The sequence below is a fragment of the Grammomys surdaster genome, unplaced genomic scaffold, assembly GCF_004785775.1.
Source record: "Grammomys surdaster isolate TR1022 unplaced genomic scaffold, NIH_TR_1.0 126109, whole genome shotgun sequence".
NCBI classification, from domain to species: domain Eukaryota; kingdom Metazoa; phylum Chordata; class Mammalia; order Rodentia; family Muridae; genus Grammomys; species Grammomys surdaster.
Window position 1 is genome coordinate 2,186,026 of NW_021620917.1, and position 14,315 is coordinate 2,200,340.

Here is a 14,315-nt window from a genome sequence, read left to right on the forward strand (position 1 = left end):
CCTGCCTAGAATCCCCCAGTGAGGGTCTGGGGTGTGGCTCAGTGGTAGAGCCCCTGCCTAGAATCCCCCAGTGAGGGGCTGGGGTGTGGTTCAGTGGTAGAGTACCTGCCTAGAATCCCCCAGTGAGGGGCTGGGGTGTGGTTCAGTAGTAGAGCCCCTGCCTAGAATCCCCCAGTGGGGGGCTGGGGTGTGGTTCAGTAGTAGAGTACCTGCCTAGAATCCCCCAGTGAGGGGCTGGGGTGTGGTTCAGTGGTAGAGCCCCTGCCTAGAATCCCCCAGTGAGGGGCTGGAGTGTGGCTCAGTGGTAGAGCCCCTGCCTAGAATCCCCCAGTGAGGGGCTGCGGTGTGGCTCAGTGGTAGAGCCCCTGCCTAGAATCCCCCAGTGAGGGGCTGGGGCATGGTTCAGTAGTAGAGTACCTGCCTAACTTACAGGAGGGCGTGGGTTCCATCCTCAGTCAATGAGGTATAAATAAAAGATTAAATTTTCCTTGTTGCCAGATGGTAAAGATGCTTTCTCTGTTCTACCTTCTCCATTTTAAAGAGTCTTTCCTTGAGAAAATTTACAGTAGATTCATATTATCTCTTTGATACATCTCTCTCTCTCTCTCTTTTAATCACAGAAGTTTTCTGCCCTTGTTTCAAGCAAGAACTTCCTTTACTGAAAGACCTAAGAGCTCCTCTATGCAATGTAAACCTCAAGGCAAAGAACACCCTATCCCCTGTTGCCTGGGGAATTTCAGAAAGTCCAAGTCTATGTTAGACTCAAGAGCTGTACCCCTCCTGGCTGTAGTAGGTGACAGGTCACTACACCTGATGTCCACTTAGGGTCAATATCATGAGCAGACACAGTTACTGACTGCTGCTGCTGCTGGGGGCCATGCCTTACAACAGCTGCCAAGTGCCAGGGCCACTGGCAGGTTTAAGGCCAGGACATTAAGTGTTTAGTTTCTAAACCCTGATGCAATACACCCCTAGGTCAAGACTTGGAGCTGAAAGCCTCTAGGCCTGTTGGTCCAGCCAGTAGACCTTGGGCAATCAAGAGCCTGGGATGGCCCATACAGGTTGAATATCCCCTGTCTGAGCAGAGAAGAAGGATCTCAGGCTGCTGACTGGTAACCCTTGTTCTGTCTGTACAAACTGAAATCTTCTCTTAACACAAAAATTATATGAGCTTCAAGTGTCCTCGATGCAAGCAAGAATTCCTTTTCTGAAAGACCTGAGTCCCTTCTATGCAATGCAAACCTTGGGGCAAGACTGTTCCTATTTCCCTGTCACCTGGGGAGTTTAGCCCAGGCCCTCATTCAGAGATATAACTACTTGCTTGTCACAGGGATGGGGGAGCTTTTGCTTCATGAGATAAGAGCCAGCTCAGCTGGGCACCTCAATTACCAGGCGAGACAAGGACGGACCTGGGAGAAGGTGCAGCCAGCATTGCAGTGCAGTCCTTCAGAGGAAGAGGAGGGCTCACCCTCTCTCCTGAGACCATGTATGCCCTACAGCATCTGAGGGGATTAGTGATGCTTCTGCTCAGTAGTTTACCTAAGGTTGGCTCTTTAAGATGCTTGGTGCTCCTTCTGGGATGAAGCTTAATCTCTGCATCGGTGCAGAGAACTTTCTCTGTTGACAGACTTTGTTATTAATTTTGACGCCAGTCTTTATGAAGAATTAGGGCAAGAACACCGTTGCATTATTTCCATAAGAAGTCGATGGAATGTTCATTATATTGTACCATCTTTGAAAACTCATTGTCGCCTGGCCCCAAATGTCACCTTTCAGAGGTCACTTTACAGAGAGCTGTTTTCTTCTTTCTGTGTGTTCCTTCTGGTTCTGTTTTTAGAGTTTCAGTGCATTAGACGTGTGACCTAGAAACCTACAATTCGTGTTTTTGCTTCCTTCTTTCTAAAGCATAGCTGCTGGTTATTTCTTGTGCCTAGTGTTAGTATCCATCATTTCACCTAGTACTTCAGGGAAGTTTGGTTAATAAAGAATGACACACAATTTCCTTTCCTTCTAACAGAATCTTCCTTTAATCTTTCCTTTTCCAGGACGAGATTTGGGACTTAATCCAACAGGCCATTTCTACAGGCTCAAAGGGAATGAGGACAAACAAGAAGGTAAGAGCAAGCCTGTAAGCCGCCATTGCTCTCAGAGCACCGCCTCCAAACTGCTGGGAGGAGGTGGATTCTTGCGCGAGGATCCCTAGATGCAGTGGCGCGCGAAGACTTCTGGGACTTAGAGTTTCTGCGTAACTCCTGGGGAGAAAGAAGAGCCTTGGAACTCGGACTTCCGGAAAGGTGCTGCACATGCGCGTCGCGGTCTGTGCGCGTGCCCGTGCTTGTGCTGGGCCACTTCGCGGCCGTGACTTCCTTCTGGTCCGGTGGCGAGGCTACCTTCCCTCCCGCAGCTTTTGCGCTCGCTAAGCTGGCGTCGCCGACCCTGCGGGGCCGAGACCGTAGCTTCCGGGTAGGCAGCGAAGTGACTCGGCTGTGCTGGCCCGGGAGGCCTAGTGGGAGCTCTGCGCGGAGGCCGACGGTGGCGGCGGGGCCGCCTGCTCGGTGAGGCCCGAGGGCACAGATCGATCGGGGCTGCGGGAGGGATGCTCGACCCGGCTGGTGGCACTCCAGTTCACCCGGGCTCCCCGTTGTCCCCAGCATGCGGGACCCGAGAGGGTCGAGGTGGTCGGGCTGACAGCAGGACAGCTGCATTGCTTTGGGCTGCTTGGACGGCCCCGAGGACGGTGTGCAGGCACAGCGGCTGCGGATTCCCACGGTGTCACTCGGCGTCCATCAGCACCCTTGCTCTGTCTGTGGGTCCCCCCGAGTCTGCCCTTGAGGCATCATAATGGTCTAGTGCTGGAAGTCCGCCTTTGCTTCTGCTCGTGGAGGAAGGCTGAGCCTGCGACGGTGTATGACTTGATCAAGGTGTGTGACTTGATCAGGCTTGTGCACGGCTTTGCTGATATGAGTGCCATTGTTTTCCAGTTTCTTCCCTTAGCCCCTTTTAAAAAGTGCTGCAGTTACCAAGTTTAGTTGGAAAGTTTGAAAACAAACCACGCATTATTACTGTTTGTCGGACGTCTGCTCTTCTGGACCATTTTTCCTATTTGTGTTTTAATTTTTTTGAGACATGGACTCCGTGTGGCCCATATTGTTCTGGTAGTGGGTGATCCTCCTGTCTCAGCCTCAATAGAGTTAAGATTACATGTATATGTATCACCTCATGGAACATGGGTCCCAGATATATAGAGCCCAGAATCTTCATCCACTGTGACGTACAACAGTTTGAATAGGAAATAAAAGAAGTAACCTTTTTGTACCTTTACACCAAATGCCCCGATACAAAAGAAGCAATGTAGGGTTCGTCATAGAGCTGTACGCCCCCCTCCCTGCCCCCAATGCCACCTGTTGGAGTTAGGTTTGTGATTTCCTTCCTATCACCTCTTCAAAGTGTGTGTAGGCTGCAATTTCGTTTGCTGGTTCCAGGCAAGAGACATGTCCCTGTGTAGACCAGTTAATCTCCGATTTCAGTGAACTTTTCCTCCAACAGGTCAGTCATCAGCACTGTCGACGGTTTCCCAGGAGGCGCAGAAAATGAGCAGATCGAAGGTGAGTTTTTCCCGTTTGAATTTTTTTTTTTCCCTGACTCCTTTGCAATGTATTTTGAAAGACTTACACAAAGATCCGTTCCTGAGAATGGTAGTGGAACGGCAGTTTACCACCGTCTATAAAAGGATCTGATGACCTCTTCTGGCATGCAGGTATACATGCAGGAGAGCACTCATGCATAAAATAAATATTAAATAAATAGAGTGGTAGTGGAGGAGTCAAGAAAGGAGATTGTACTATAGAATACACCAGAGTGGCAGGCTGTGGTGGTCTGTTGTGTAGGCAGTCTGATAACTTCAGGTTAATGGAGTAACTTGGCAATGTTAGAAAAAAGAAAATTAGTATCGATTACATCACCTGCAGCTGCTCCTGGGAGATGCCAGTTTTGTTCCTTATGAGTATTAAAGACTTCCTAGGACTTGGAAATCTTTCTTTATTCAAGTTGATATGATTATGGATAGCGTTCCTAATAACAACATCTGAGTCCTGTGTTCTCCTTGCTGGGTCTAAGCAGAGGCCCAGCTGCCCAAGAACTTGTCGCATAACATTCTTTCAGAGACCAGAATGTCATGTGCCAATTCTTTTTTTTTTTATCATTTATTTATTTATTTATTTATTTATTTAGGTTTTTCGAGACAGGGTTTCTCTGTATAGCCCTGGATGTCATGGAACTCACTCTGTAGACCAGGCTGGCCTCGAACTCAGAAATCCACCTGCCTCTGCCTCCCAAGTGCTGGGATTAAAGGCGTGCGCCACCACCGCCCGGCGAGCCAATTCGATATATTTCCATCTTTACTTTTTAAATCCCTGGAGTAAAATGTAGATTGCATGTACTCTTTAGTTAGTAGTTGGATCAGCCTTTCAATAATGGCTCCTGCCGGGGGAAAGGGGGGGTTGCCCCGACTGTTCTTTCTTGGTTCTGTCTTGAAGGGAAGAGTGTCGGTAGGGGGGTAGATCTTAAAGGTTGCTGTTTGATAATAAAAGGTTTACCTATCTTAAATCTTAGTCCTTTGCTGACATAGCTGGCCTGCCTTTTGAGTTCCTCTTGGGTCAGAAACTGCAGTCTCTGTCATTTAGCACCTGATTGTAAAACAGCAGGGATTAAGAAAAGGCTAGATTGTTAGAGCCTTTGCCCTCCTGTCCACATGTCTCTTGCTTGTCAGGCTAGGGGGATACTTGGAAGAATAAACTTCTATTGAACCAGGAGAAGAGACTCATGCTCACAGAAGGAAAAACTTCTACACAAGCAAATATGGATTAAACTCACATGAGTTCATACACAGATTCATGCACACATATTCATAAATCTCCATTCGAACCAGTTTGGCCCAGCTTACATGCTGTCTCATAATTACATACTTATACATACACATCCATCCATACACATACACATCCATCCATCCATGCATCATCCATACATACATATACACATACATACATACATACATACATACATGCATACATACATACGAGACCAGTGCAGAAATAACTCACGCATTCTGGATGAAGAATGAGCTCCAATCTTTATTGCACAGAGAAAGAAAAAGCTTCTACTATTTTACTGCTAAATGAATTAAACCCAAGTCTGTAAGAAGAAACCTTTTTCTCTTTAGTAAGACTAAGCCTGCCTTGCTATTAAGAAGCAACCTGTTCTGTCCCATGGTGAGGAGTATGCCTGCCTGCTCCTCCTGCTCTCTCTGCAGCTTCTCTTTACCTCCTTCCCTCTGCATTCTCTATATTGCTCTCTTAATATTTTAAGTTGCCTTAATAATTTCTAAGTTATTTGACTCTGCGTTCTCCTTCTAATTTTGTTCCTTCTAATTTTGCTGTCTCCTCCTGCTCTGATGTGTCAGTGCTCTGCTCCCAGTGCCTTACTCCCAAAGCTTTCTCTCCAGTGTTATATATTCCCAGTGTGATCTTTCCCAGTCTTTTGTACCTTTTTTAGGAGAATAGATCATGTGCTTTTTTTCAGGTGTCCTTTAAAAAAAAAAAAGTTCGGGGCTGGTGAGATGGCTCAGTGGTTAAGAGCACTGACTGCTCTTCCAGAGGTCATGAGTTCAAATCCCAGCAACCACATGGTGGCTCACAACCATCTGCAATGAGATCTGATGCCCTCTTGTGGGGTGTCTGAAGACAGCTACAGTGTACTTATAATAAATAAAAAAAAAAAAAAAAAAAAGTTCACGGAAGTTCAAACATAAATTCAAATCTTAAATTGAATAGGAAGTTTATGTTAGAGAATGTTTACCTGCATCTTCGTTAAGAGTAATTATCTGGCTAAGCATTAATCACCTATCGTCAGTTCTACAGGTTCATGAAGAGTTAAAGTCCATAACTAAGCTATCATTGAAGTTTTGTATAGATAAATCCAGTCAATAATCTATCTTCTGCCCTTGTGCCTATAGTATATCCTCAGTTCCCTTTTTATGACCTTTGGCTAACAGTTTTACAACCCCTTGGAATGTGCTCTAAGTTGTAGATTGTTTGCTTGCTATCTCAGAAGCAATTAACTCTGACACTTGACGACTGGCAGAGTTCTCCATTCAGTTTTGGCATCAGAGAGGACTTAATAGTCCTATTATAAAAGAGCTTAATAATTACTAATATAATTTTAAGAATTCTGATAGGATCATCATTAAGACTTAAGAAATCATCTATTTGTCTATATAGCATCACTATAAGACAGTACATCTTTGTTGTTCAGAAATCTGCTCAAAAGGGTGGGTAATACCTAGTGATCGTTGTATATATTCAATAATAATAGGAAAAGCATATTAATAGCAGGAATCTTTCCTAAAATGAATTTCTCCTCGGTCTTGCCTAAAGGAGCAAATCCATCGTAGATTTTAATCCATGGTAGAACCATCGCAGGACAATCACCTACCTGCTAGCTTTTAGCTTCTCCTAGGTGAATCCTGGCAGGTTCCCCTGCTATGCTTCCTTTGGTTTTAATTTCTTTCTGCTTTTTTCTTTTAGAAACTGGGCTGTTTATTTGTTGTCTCAGTATTTGGCATTTGTCCCCATTGTCCTCCCTTTAGATTCCTTGCCTTATGAAATTGGTGGTTCTTACAGAAAGGTTAATGAGATCGTGCCCGTTCATTTCTGTGGTTGTTTTTTGAGATAGGACCTCATGTAGGTTAGGCTGGCCTCCAGAATGCTGTAGCCTGAGAATGACCTGGATTCTGATGAACTCCTGATCCTCCTGCCTCTGCGTCTTCAGTACTGGGATCCCAGGTGTGCACCACCGTACCTGGCTTATCCATTCTTTTGGTTACTTTTATGTCTGCGTATTGAAAATTTACCTGACAAAAGCAACTTTTTTTTTTTATTCTGGCTCACAGTTCCAGAGCACAGTCCATCATGGGGGAAAAGCAGCAGAAGCTTCACTTAAGGAAGCTGAAGTCAGGAATAAAAGAGGAAGCATGCCCACATGGCTCTCTTTGTGTCAGCAGTCCAGGGTCGCAGCCAGGGAATGGGGCCACCCACAGTGATAGGATTTTCCCACCTCAATTAATGTAATCAAGACAGTCCCAATGGGCCCATCTCCCAGGTGACTGTAGAATCTATCAGATTGACAACACCTGCTTCACGATAGTTGCACATGTTATGTCACTGTGTTTGTCATTGTGAGGTTATCATCTGTGACGTGACAGCTATCATCGTCACTTAGGGAAGGTGGAATGGTGGCCCACTCTTAGTACCATCTCTGTTATGTCACTGTGTTTGTCATTGTGAGGTTATCATCTGTGACGTGACAGCTATCGTCATTACTTAGGGAAGGTGGAATGGTGGCCCACTCTTAGTACCATCTCTACTTCCTGTATAAGCTAGGGTATTTTTGTGAAAGTAAACTCCTCACTTTGGGCACATAACAGACTATATAGCACCAGATATGATAAAAATTATGTCACAGTGACAGAGTGGTCACTTAATCTAGAGGACATTTTAAGTACTTGGCGGATCTTGTTGGGTATTTTTTTGGCAGATCCAACTGGAAGAGTCTTATCCATGGAATCACAGAGTCAAAGCCATGGAAAGGATTATGGAGTCATACATAGAATTCTAAAGCCTCATATGTAGAAACACAGAGTCTCACATATGGAATCGTAGAGTCATAATCTCATAGATAGAATCATAGTCACATACAGAGACTCATGGAGTATCACATATAGAATCATAATCTTGTACATAAGTCATAGAGTTTCACAATTATAATCAGAGTCACACATAGAATCCTAGAATCTGGACTCTGTGGGCACTAGGCATGCATATGCTGCACAGATATACATCCAGGCAAAACACCCATTCATATGACAGAAATTAAGTTCTCTTTCATGTATCAGTTTAGTTTTTTCATGTTGAGTTGTTTGTCTTTGTTTATAGTGTATTTTAGCTGATGATTCTTAATGTTCTGTTTATGTTTATGGGAGAATTTTTCTTCTTTGGGGTGCTGGAGATAGAATTTAGTGTCTCCACTCTAGGCAAGGACAGCTAATTCAGATATACTCCAGTTGTGCCTGGGTGACTCACCTCTACCTTACAGAGGGGACAAATGCAGAAGCTGGAGCTACCGAACGGCTTCCCTGCTGCTGTGACACAGGCTAGAGAGATGGCTTAACAGTTAATACTTGCTGCTTTTCCAGAGGATATAGGGTTGACCCCAGCACCCACATGGTGACTGACAGCCACCTGTAACCCCAGTTACAGGCAGTCTGGCACTGTCTTCTGGACAAGGGAACTGTGTACGTGTGCACATACATACATATGTATGTACAGTACATATATCCATACTACATGGAAAACACTCATACAATAGTGGTGTTTTAAAAAAATACTCTAATGGCCAAGTATGGTCATACCTTAATACCTTTAATCTCAGCATTTAGAGTCAGAATGAGGCAGATTTCTGTGAGTTCAAAGCCAGCCTGGTCTACAAAATGAGTTCCAGAGCAGCTAAGGCTGTTACACAGAGAAGCTCTGTCTTGAAAAACAGATAAACAAACAATAGTAACAATAAGAACCCTTTGATGAAAGCAGTTTGAGAGAGAGAGGTTTGTTTTAGCTCACACTTCCAAGTCCATTCCAGAGAGAAGCCAGCAGCGGGGAGTCCTGTGGTTTACTCAGTGGGGTAACCAGTAGCTCCTTGGTAGCCATGAGCCCCGTGAGGGAACTCTGCAAGGACTCTGCTGGAGAGGCTGCTTGTTTGGCTGCAGACCAGTAGCCTCTGTATAAAGTTATATGACTCAAGGCTGTGGTTTCTCTTCTCCACAACTCTTAGAGCTCTGTACCTAAAAGGTACCACTGAGAAATTCCTATGGCTGGGACTTGCCTTCCACTGCTCTTAGAAGAATGGAATGTAGTTTTCTGTTTCTTTTTTTTTTTTTTAAATATGTCTTTATTATTTTTGTGTTGATATTTGTGTGGCTTTGTGAGTTTATGTGCACCATGTGCATGTAGGAACTCACAGAGGCCAGAAGAGGGCACCAGAGCTCTACAACTGGAGTTACCAGGCAGTTGTGAGCTGCCAATCATGGGTGTCAGGGACTGAACTCAGGTCCTCTGCAAGAGCAATAAGCACTCTAACAACTGAGCCATCACGCCAGCCCCTGGACTTTGGTTTTTGAATTGGGAAGATAATCACATGTGGCTAGTTTACTCCTAATTTAAATAAAAGACATTTTATTTAAATTAGGTTGTATTATAGCCACAGTGAAGAGCAAAGAGCACTGAATTAATGAGTGAGTGCTTGGTAGCACTCAGCTTGCCTTCTCTACTCTTATATAATACAGGATCTCTGTCCAGGGAATGTTGCCACTCACAGGGGGCAGGTCTTCCCACTTCATTTAACATAAGAAACATAAACTTTCCTTCTGTAATATAAAGTAAGGTATACAGTGTTCAAGGTTAACTGTACCAGTAGCTTGAGAAAAGCTTGTCCCCCTGTGTGTTTTATATATGTCCTGATTCTGATCGTGTCATTGTAGGGCCCACTGTCATTCAAGGATGTGGCTGTGGCCTTCTCCCAGGAGGAGTGGCAGCAGCTGGACTCTGAGGAGAGGACAACATACAGGGATGTGATGCTGGAGACCTACAGCAACCTCGTCTCCGTGGGTGAGGAGCACTCGCTTTCTAAGCACTGCGAATGTAATGATTTGCCTTTGAGTTTGAAGGAACGCGTGCTAAGACCCTCAGTCCTTTGGGTAGAGATTGGGTGTATCTTTACTGCTCTGCTGAAAGGGCCTATGTGGTTTCCCCTTGTGGTACTGGAGATTGAGCCCAGAGCCTCCTGCATGTTAGGTGTGTGAGCTACAGCCCGAGACACAAAAGGCTCTGCTTCTCCTTGGTAAACACCGGCAAAGTGTTCTGTAACTTGTGGTACAGCTTCCCGTACCACAGCGGTTCTGCAGCCAGTCAGTCCAAACCCTTCTCCTTTGCCCGTTCACAGGGTATGACGTTACCAAGCCAAACGTGATTATTAAGTTGGAGCAGGGAGAAGAACCCTGGACAGCGGAAGGTGACCGACATGCTCAGAGGCATTTGGGTAAGTGACTAGAGTGAAATTTTAATAGTGCCCCTTTTTAAACTAATTAATTTTGTAGGGGAATCTTCTGAAACCTGATGCTTTATAGCAAAAGAAATCCAGAAACATGGAGATTTGTTTGTATTCAGAATTAAGAAAAAAATTAAGGAAAAAGCTATGAGGGAAGAAGACAGCAGGTTGGGGAATGTAAGTCAGGACATGGGAAGGAGGTTAAAGGCAGAGCGTAGTGAGCATTCGCTTTCTGCCACAAACGTCTAAGCCCTGCCTGCAGGACTCTGAGTGGGAGGAGCATGAAACTTTCAGAATGTTTTTACTAATGTGCGGGGTAGAAAGGCAAAGATTTCACTGAATGTGGTGGCTCAGGTATGTAGTCCCAAAACTCAGATAAGGCAGGCAAACTGCTGAAAGTGTAAGGCCAGCCTGGGCTAAATAAAAAGACACTGTTTCAAATAAAAACAAGCTAGGCAGTGGTGGCGCACGCCTTTATTCCAGCACTTGAGAGGCAGAGGCAGGCGGATTTCTGTGTTCGAGGCTGGCCTGGTCTACAGAGTGAGTTCCAGGACAGCCAGGGCTATACAGAGAAATCCTGTCTCAAAAAAACAAAAACCAAAAAATCAAATAAAAACAAAAGCAAAGATTTCAGAAGTGTCTAAGGTGTCATCTCCCATGAGGCGTAGACCCACTGATGTACATGTTAATCTCCCATGAGCTGTAGACCCATTGATGTAAATGCAGAATTGTCTAGGATGCCAGTCTTCTTGTGTGGTGATGTATTGTCATTTGATAGAAATGGCAATTTGCGTCTCCCAAACATAGACCATATTAAAACATTTCTTTTTAATATGCCCAATGACTTTCCCCTGCTTCCCTTTGTTTCTAGTCCTCCCACTGTGAGTCCTCCCGCTGTGAGTCCGCCCATGTGTTATCTGTGTCTAGAGCCCCTCCAGTAACTGTGCTCTCTGCTTATCATTTCTTAGATCAAAGTTGTAAAGGTACTATTTGTAATGTTAGGTGCTTGTTTCCATTATAAATTGATTCTCTTCCCATTCCTTACCCACCCGCACACATACATACATACAGATTACAGATTAAGATTATAAATCAAAGGAAAAGGAGACCTATATATTCATAATAACTCTTACTCACAGATTGTCCACAAACCTGACAGTTAGGTGTCACCCTCTTCTGTAGCTTGTATACTGGTGTTGACAGAATTTGTTCAATCTCACTCCTTTTCAGAAGTCAGTAACGTGTATGACCCCAGAGAAGGAGTCCAGGAAAATGGCGAGAAACATCTGCAGTGTGGTGATGCTGTCCGCCACTGGAGAGCAGAGAAGGGGCCTGCGTTTGATGAAGCCTGCACCCTGGAAGCTCCCCTCATTTCCCCCAGCTCAGGCGCTCCCAGCTGTGTCTCCTGCGGGGAGACTCTGGAGTCTGTTTCAGAACTGATTAGTAGCGATGGAAGCTACGCAGTGGAGAATCCCAGCATGTGTTCTGAGTGTGGGAAAGCGTACGGAGAAAACCCTGATGACTTTAACCAAAGTGAGGGTAATTCCTCTCAACACAATGAACGTATTTTGCAGAAAATCACCATTTTGGAGAAACCCTTTGATTATGAGTGTATGGAATCCTTAGACAGTGAAAGTGTTTTCTTGGCTCATGAGAGAGCTTATATGGGGGAGAAGCCCTATGAATGGAATGATTCTGGACCAGACTTGATCCAGATGTCAGACTTCAGTACATATCCGAGATCACAAATGGAACTGAAGCCCTTCGAGTGTACGCAGTGTGGGAAGTCCTTCTGTAAGAAGTCCAAATTCATCATCCATCAGAGGGCTCACACGGGAGAGAAACCGTATGCTTGTAGTGTCTGTGGGAAGTCCTTCAGTCAGAAGGGAACCCTTACTGTACATCGGCGATCACACTTAGAGGAGAAGCCCTATAAGTGTAGTGAGTGTGGGAAGACCTTCTGTCAGAAGTTACACCTCACACAGCACCAGAGAACTCATTCAGGAGAGAAGCCCTATGAATGCAGCGAGTGCGGGAAGACCTTCTGCCAGAAGACACACCTCACTCTCCACCAGAGGAATCATTCAGGGGAGAGGCCCTATCCTTGTAATGAATGCGGGAAATCCTTTTCCCGGAAGTCTGCCCTCAATGACCATCAGAGAACACACACAGGAGAGAAGCTTTATAAGTGTAATGAGTGTGGTAAATCCTACTACCGGAAGTCCACCCTCATTACACACCAGAGAACGCACACAGGAGAGAAGCCCTATCAGTGTAGTGAGTGTGGGAAATTCTTCTCTCGGGTGTCGTATCTCACCATACACTATAGGAGCCATTTAGAAGAGAAGCCTTACGAGTGTACAGAATGTGGGAAAACCTTCAATCTAAACTCCGCTTTCATCAGGCACCGGAAGGTCCATGCAGAGGAGAGAGTCCAGGCATGCGGTGAGTGTGGGAAGCCATCCCCACTGCAGTGTCTCCCCGATCACACAGACGACCTTGGAGACAAGCGCTATGAATGTAATGAGTGTGGGAAGACCTTCCTTGAAAACTCGGCCTTCAATAGGCACCAGTCCGTTCCCGAAGGGGAGAGAGCGTACGAGTGTAACATATGCGGGAAGTCCTTCTCTGATTTGTCCTGCTACACCGTGCACTACAGAGCTCATTCCGAAGAGAAACCCTTCGGGTGCAGCGAGTGTGGGAAAACCTTCTCTCATAACTCATCCCTCTTTAGACATCAAAGAGTACACACAGGCGAGAAGCCGTACGAGTGTTACGAGTGTGGAAAGTTCTTCTCTCAGAAGTCATACCTCACTATTCATCACCGCATCCATTCAGGAGAGAAGCCCTACGAATGTAGCAAGTGTGGGAAAGTGTTCTCCCGGATGTCAAACCTCACCGTGCACTATCGAAGCCATTCAGGAGAGAAGCCGTATGAATGCAACGAGTGCGGGAAAGTCTTTTCTCAGAAGTCGTACCTCACTGTTCATTACCGGACTCATTCAGGAGAGAAACCTTATGAATGTAACGAATGTGGGAAAAAATTCCACCACAGATCAGCCTTCAATAGCCATCAGAGAATTCATAAAAGAGGGACTATAAATGTACTCAGTGTGGAAAATCTCTGACATCTCAATTAAAAAAAAAAAGAAACATTTGGTTATAGTGAACATTGGAAGTCTAACAGGTAGTCAAGGGTGGATTTTCCCCGGATTTTACTATTGTGGTGCTGGGAGTTGAGGGCGGGCCTTTTGCGTGCTGTAGACGTTGCACACTGAGCTGAGCCGCAGCCGTTCACAGTTGGGCATCCTCGCCCTTTAGTGAATTTAGTGGATTTCTGAGCAAAATCCATTTTAACATGAGTTCTCAGAGAGGAATCTAAAGATTCAGCAAGAAGCAAACCATGACCATATAATTTATGGGACACTGGGTAATTTTTACAGGAGTGAAACTCTGAAAGTATTTAATATTTATTTTTTATTTAAGTCATATTTACATATCAGGGAGTTTTGCTGAGAACTGTCAGCTGGTGAGTGCAACTCACCTTGCAAACGCACGCTAAAAGCCATATTTCTGACGTTACAACAGGTGTTTATAGAAAAGATGCAAGAAGCTACGAGTTCTAAATAAACTTAGAAAATGAAATTATAAAGCCAGCAGGTGACCACGAGGGTGACTGCAAATGCGGCACTTGTGCTGTTCTGGAAATGCAGTTGAACAGTGACTCTATGCAACGTTTTGCAATTTCGGCTTTGAGTAATTTGTGAGAATTTGGTATCAAGGACTAAAATGACTGTTACAATGAGTATACAAGTGGAACATGCTGTATGACAGGGAAGTACATAGCTTTCTATGGCAGCGCTTACCAGTAGAGTGGGTTTTGTAAAAATTTTCCAACTGGAATTGGGCAAAAATTTTTAAAATACTATTTTGATAAACTATGCTGTCTTAGTGTTCTGTTGCTGTGGGGAGGCACTACAGCCATGGAAATTCTTGGAAAGGTAAACATTTCATTGGGGCTGCTCTGAACTCTAGTAATGGCGGGAAGCATCATGGCAGCATGCAGGCAGACGTGATGCTCAGAGGATGCTGAGGACGCCACAGCTGGAGCCACGGGCAGCAGGGAGAGAGACGGCCTGACTTGAGCATCTGAAACGCCA

At 45.0% G+C, this 14,315-nt stretch overlaps 1 protein-coding gene across 2 annotated transcripts; it reads left to right on the plus strand.

Moving 5' to 3' along the window:
* Positions 1–2,240: 2,240 nt before the first annotated feature.
* Rbak (RB associated KRAB zinc finger) lies at positions 2,241–14,096 on the plus strand. Of its 2 annotated transcripts, none has more exons than XM_028756073.1 (5): positions 2,241–2,294; positions 3,547–3,605; positions 9,590–9,716; positions 10,051–10,146; positions 11,386–14,096. In XM_028756073.1, the coding sequence occupies exons 2-5, from the start codon at positions 3,591–3,593 to the stop codon at positions 13,281–13,283; spliced, it is 2,136 nt and encodes a 711-aa protein (XP_028611906.1). In that variant the 5' UTR covers positions 2,241–2,294; positions 3,547–3,590; the 3' UTR covers positions 13,284–14,096. The 2 variants fall into 2 exon arrangements, with proteins under 2 accessions (XP_028611906.1, XP_028611905.1); XM_028756072.1 differs by lacking the exon at positions 2,241–2,294 and adding an exon at positions 2,433–2,555.
* Positions 14,097–14,315: the final 219 nt, after the last annotated feature.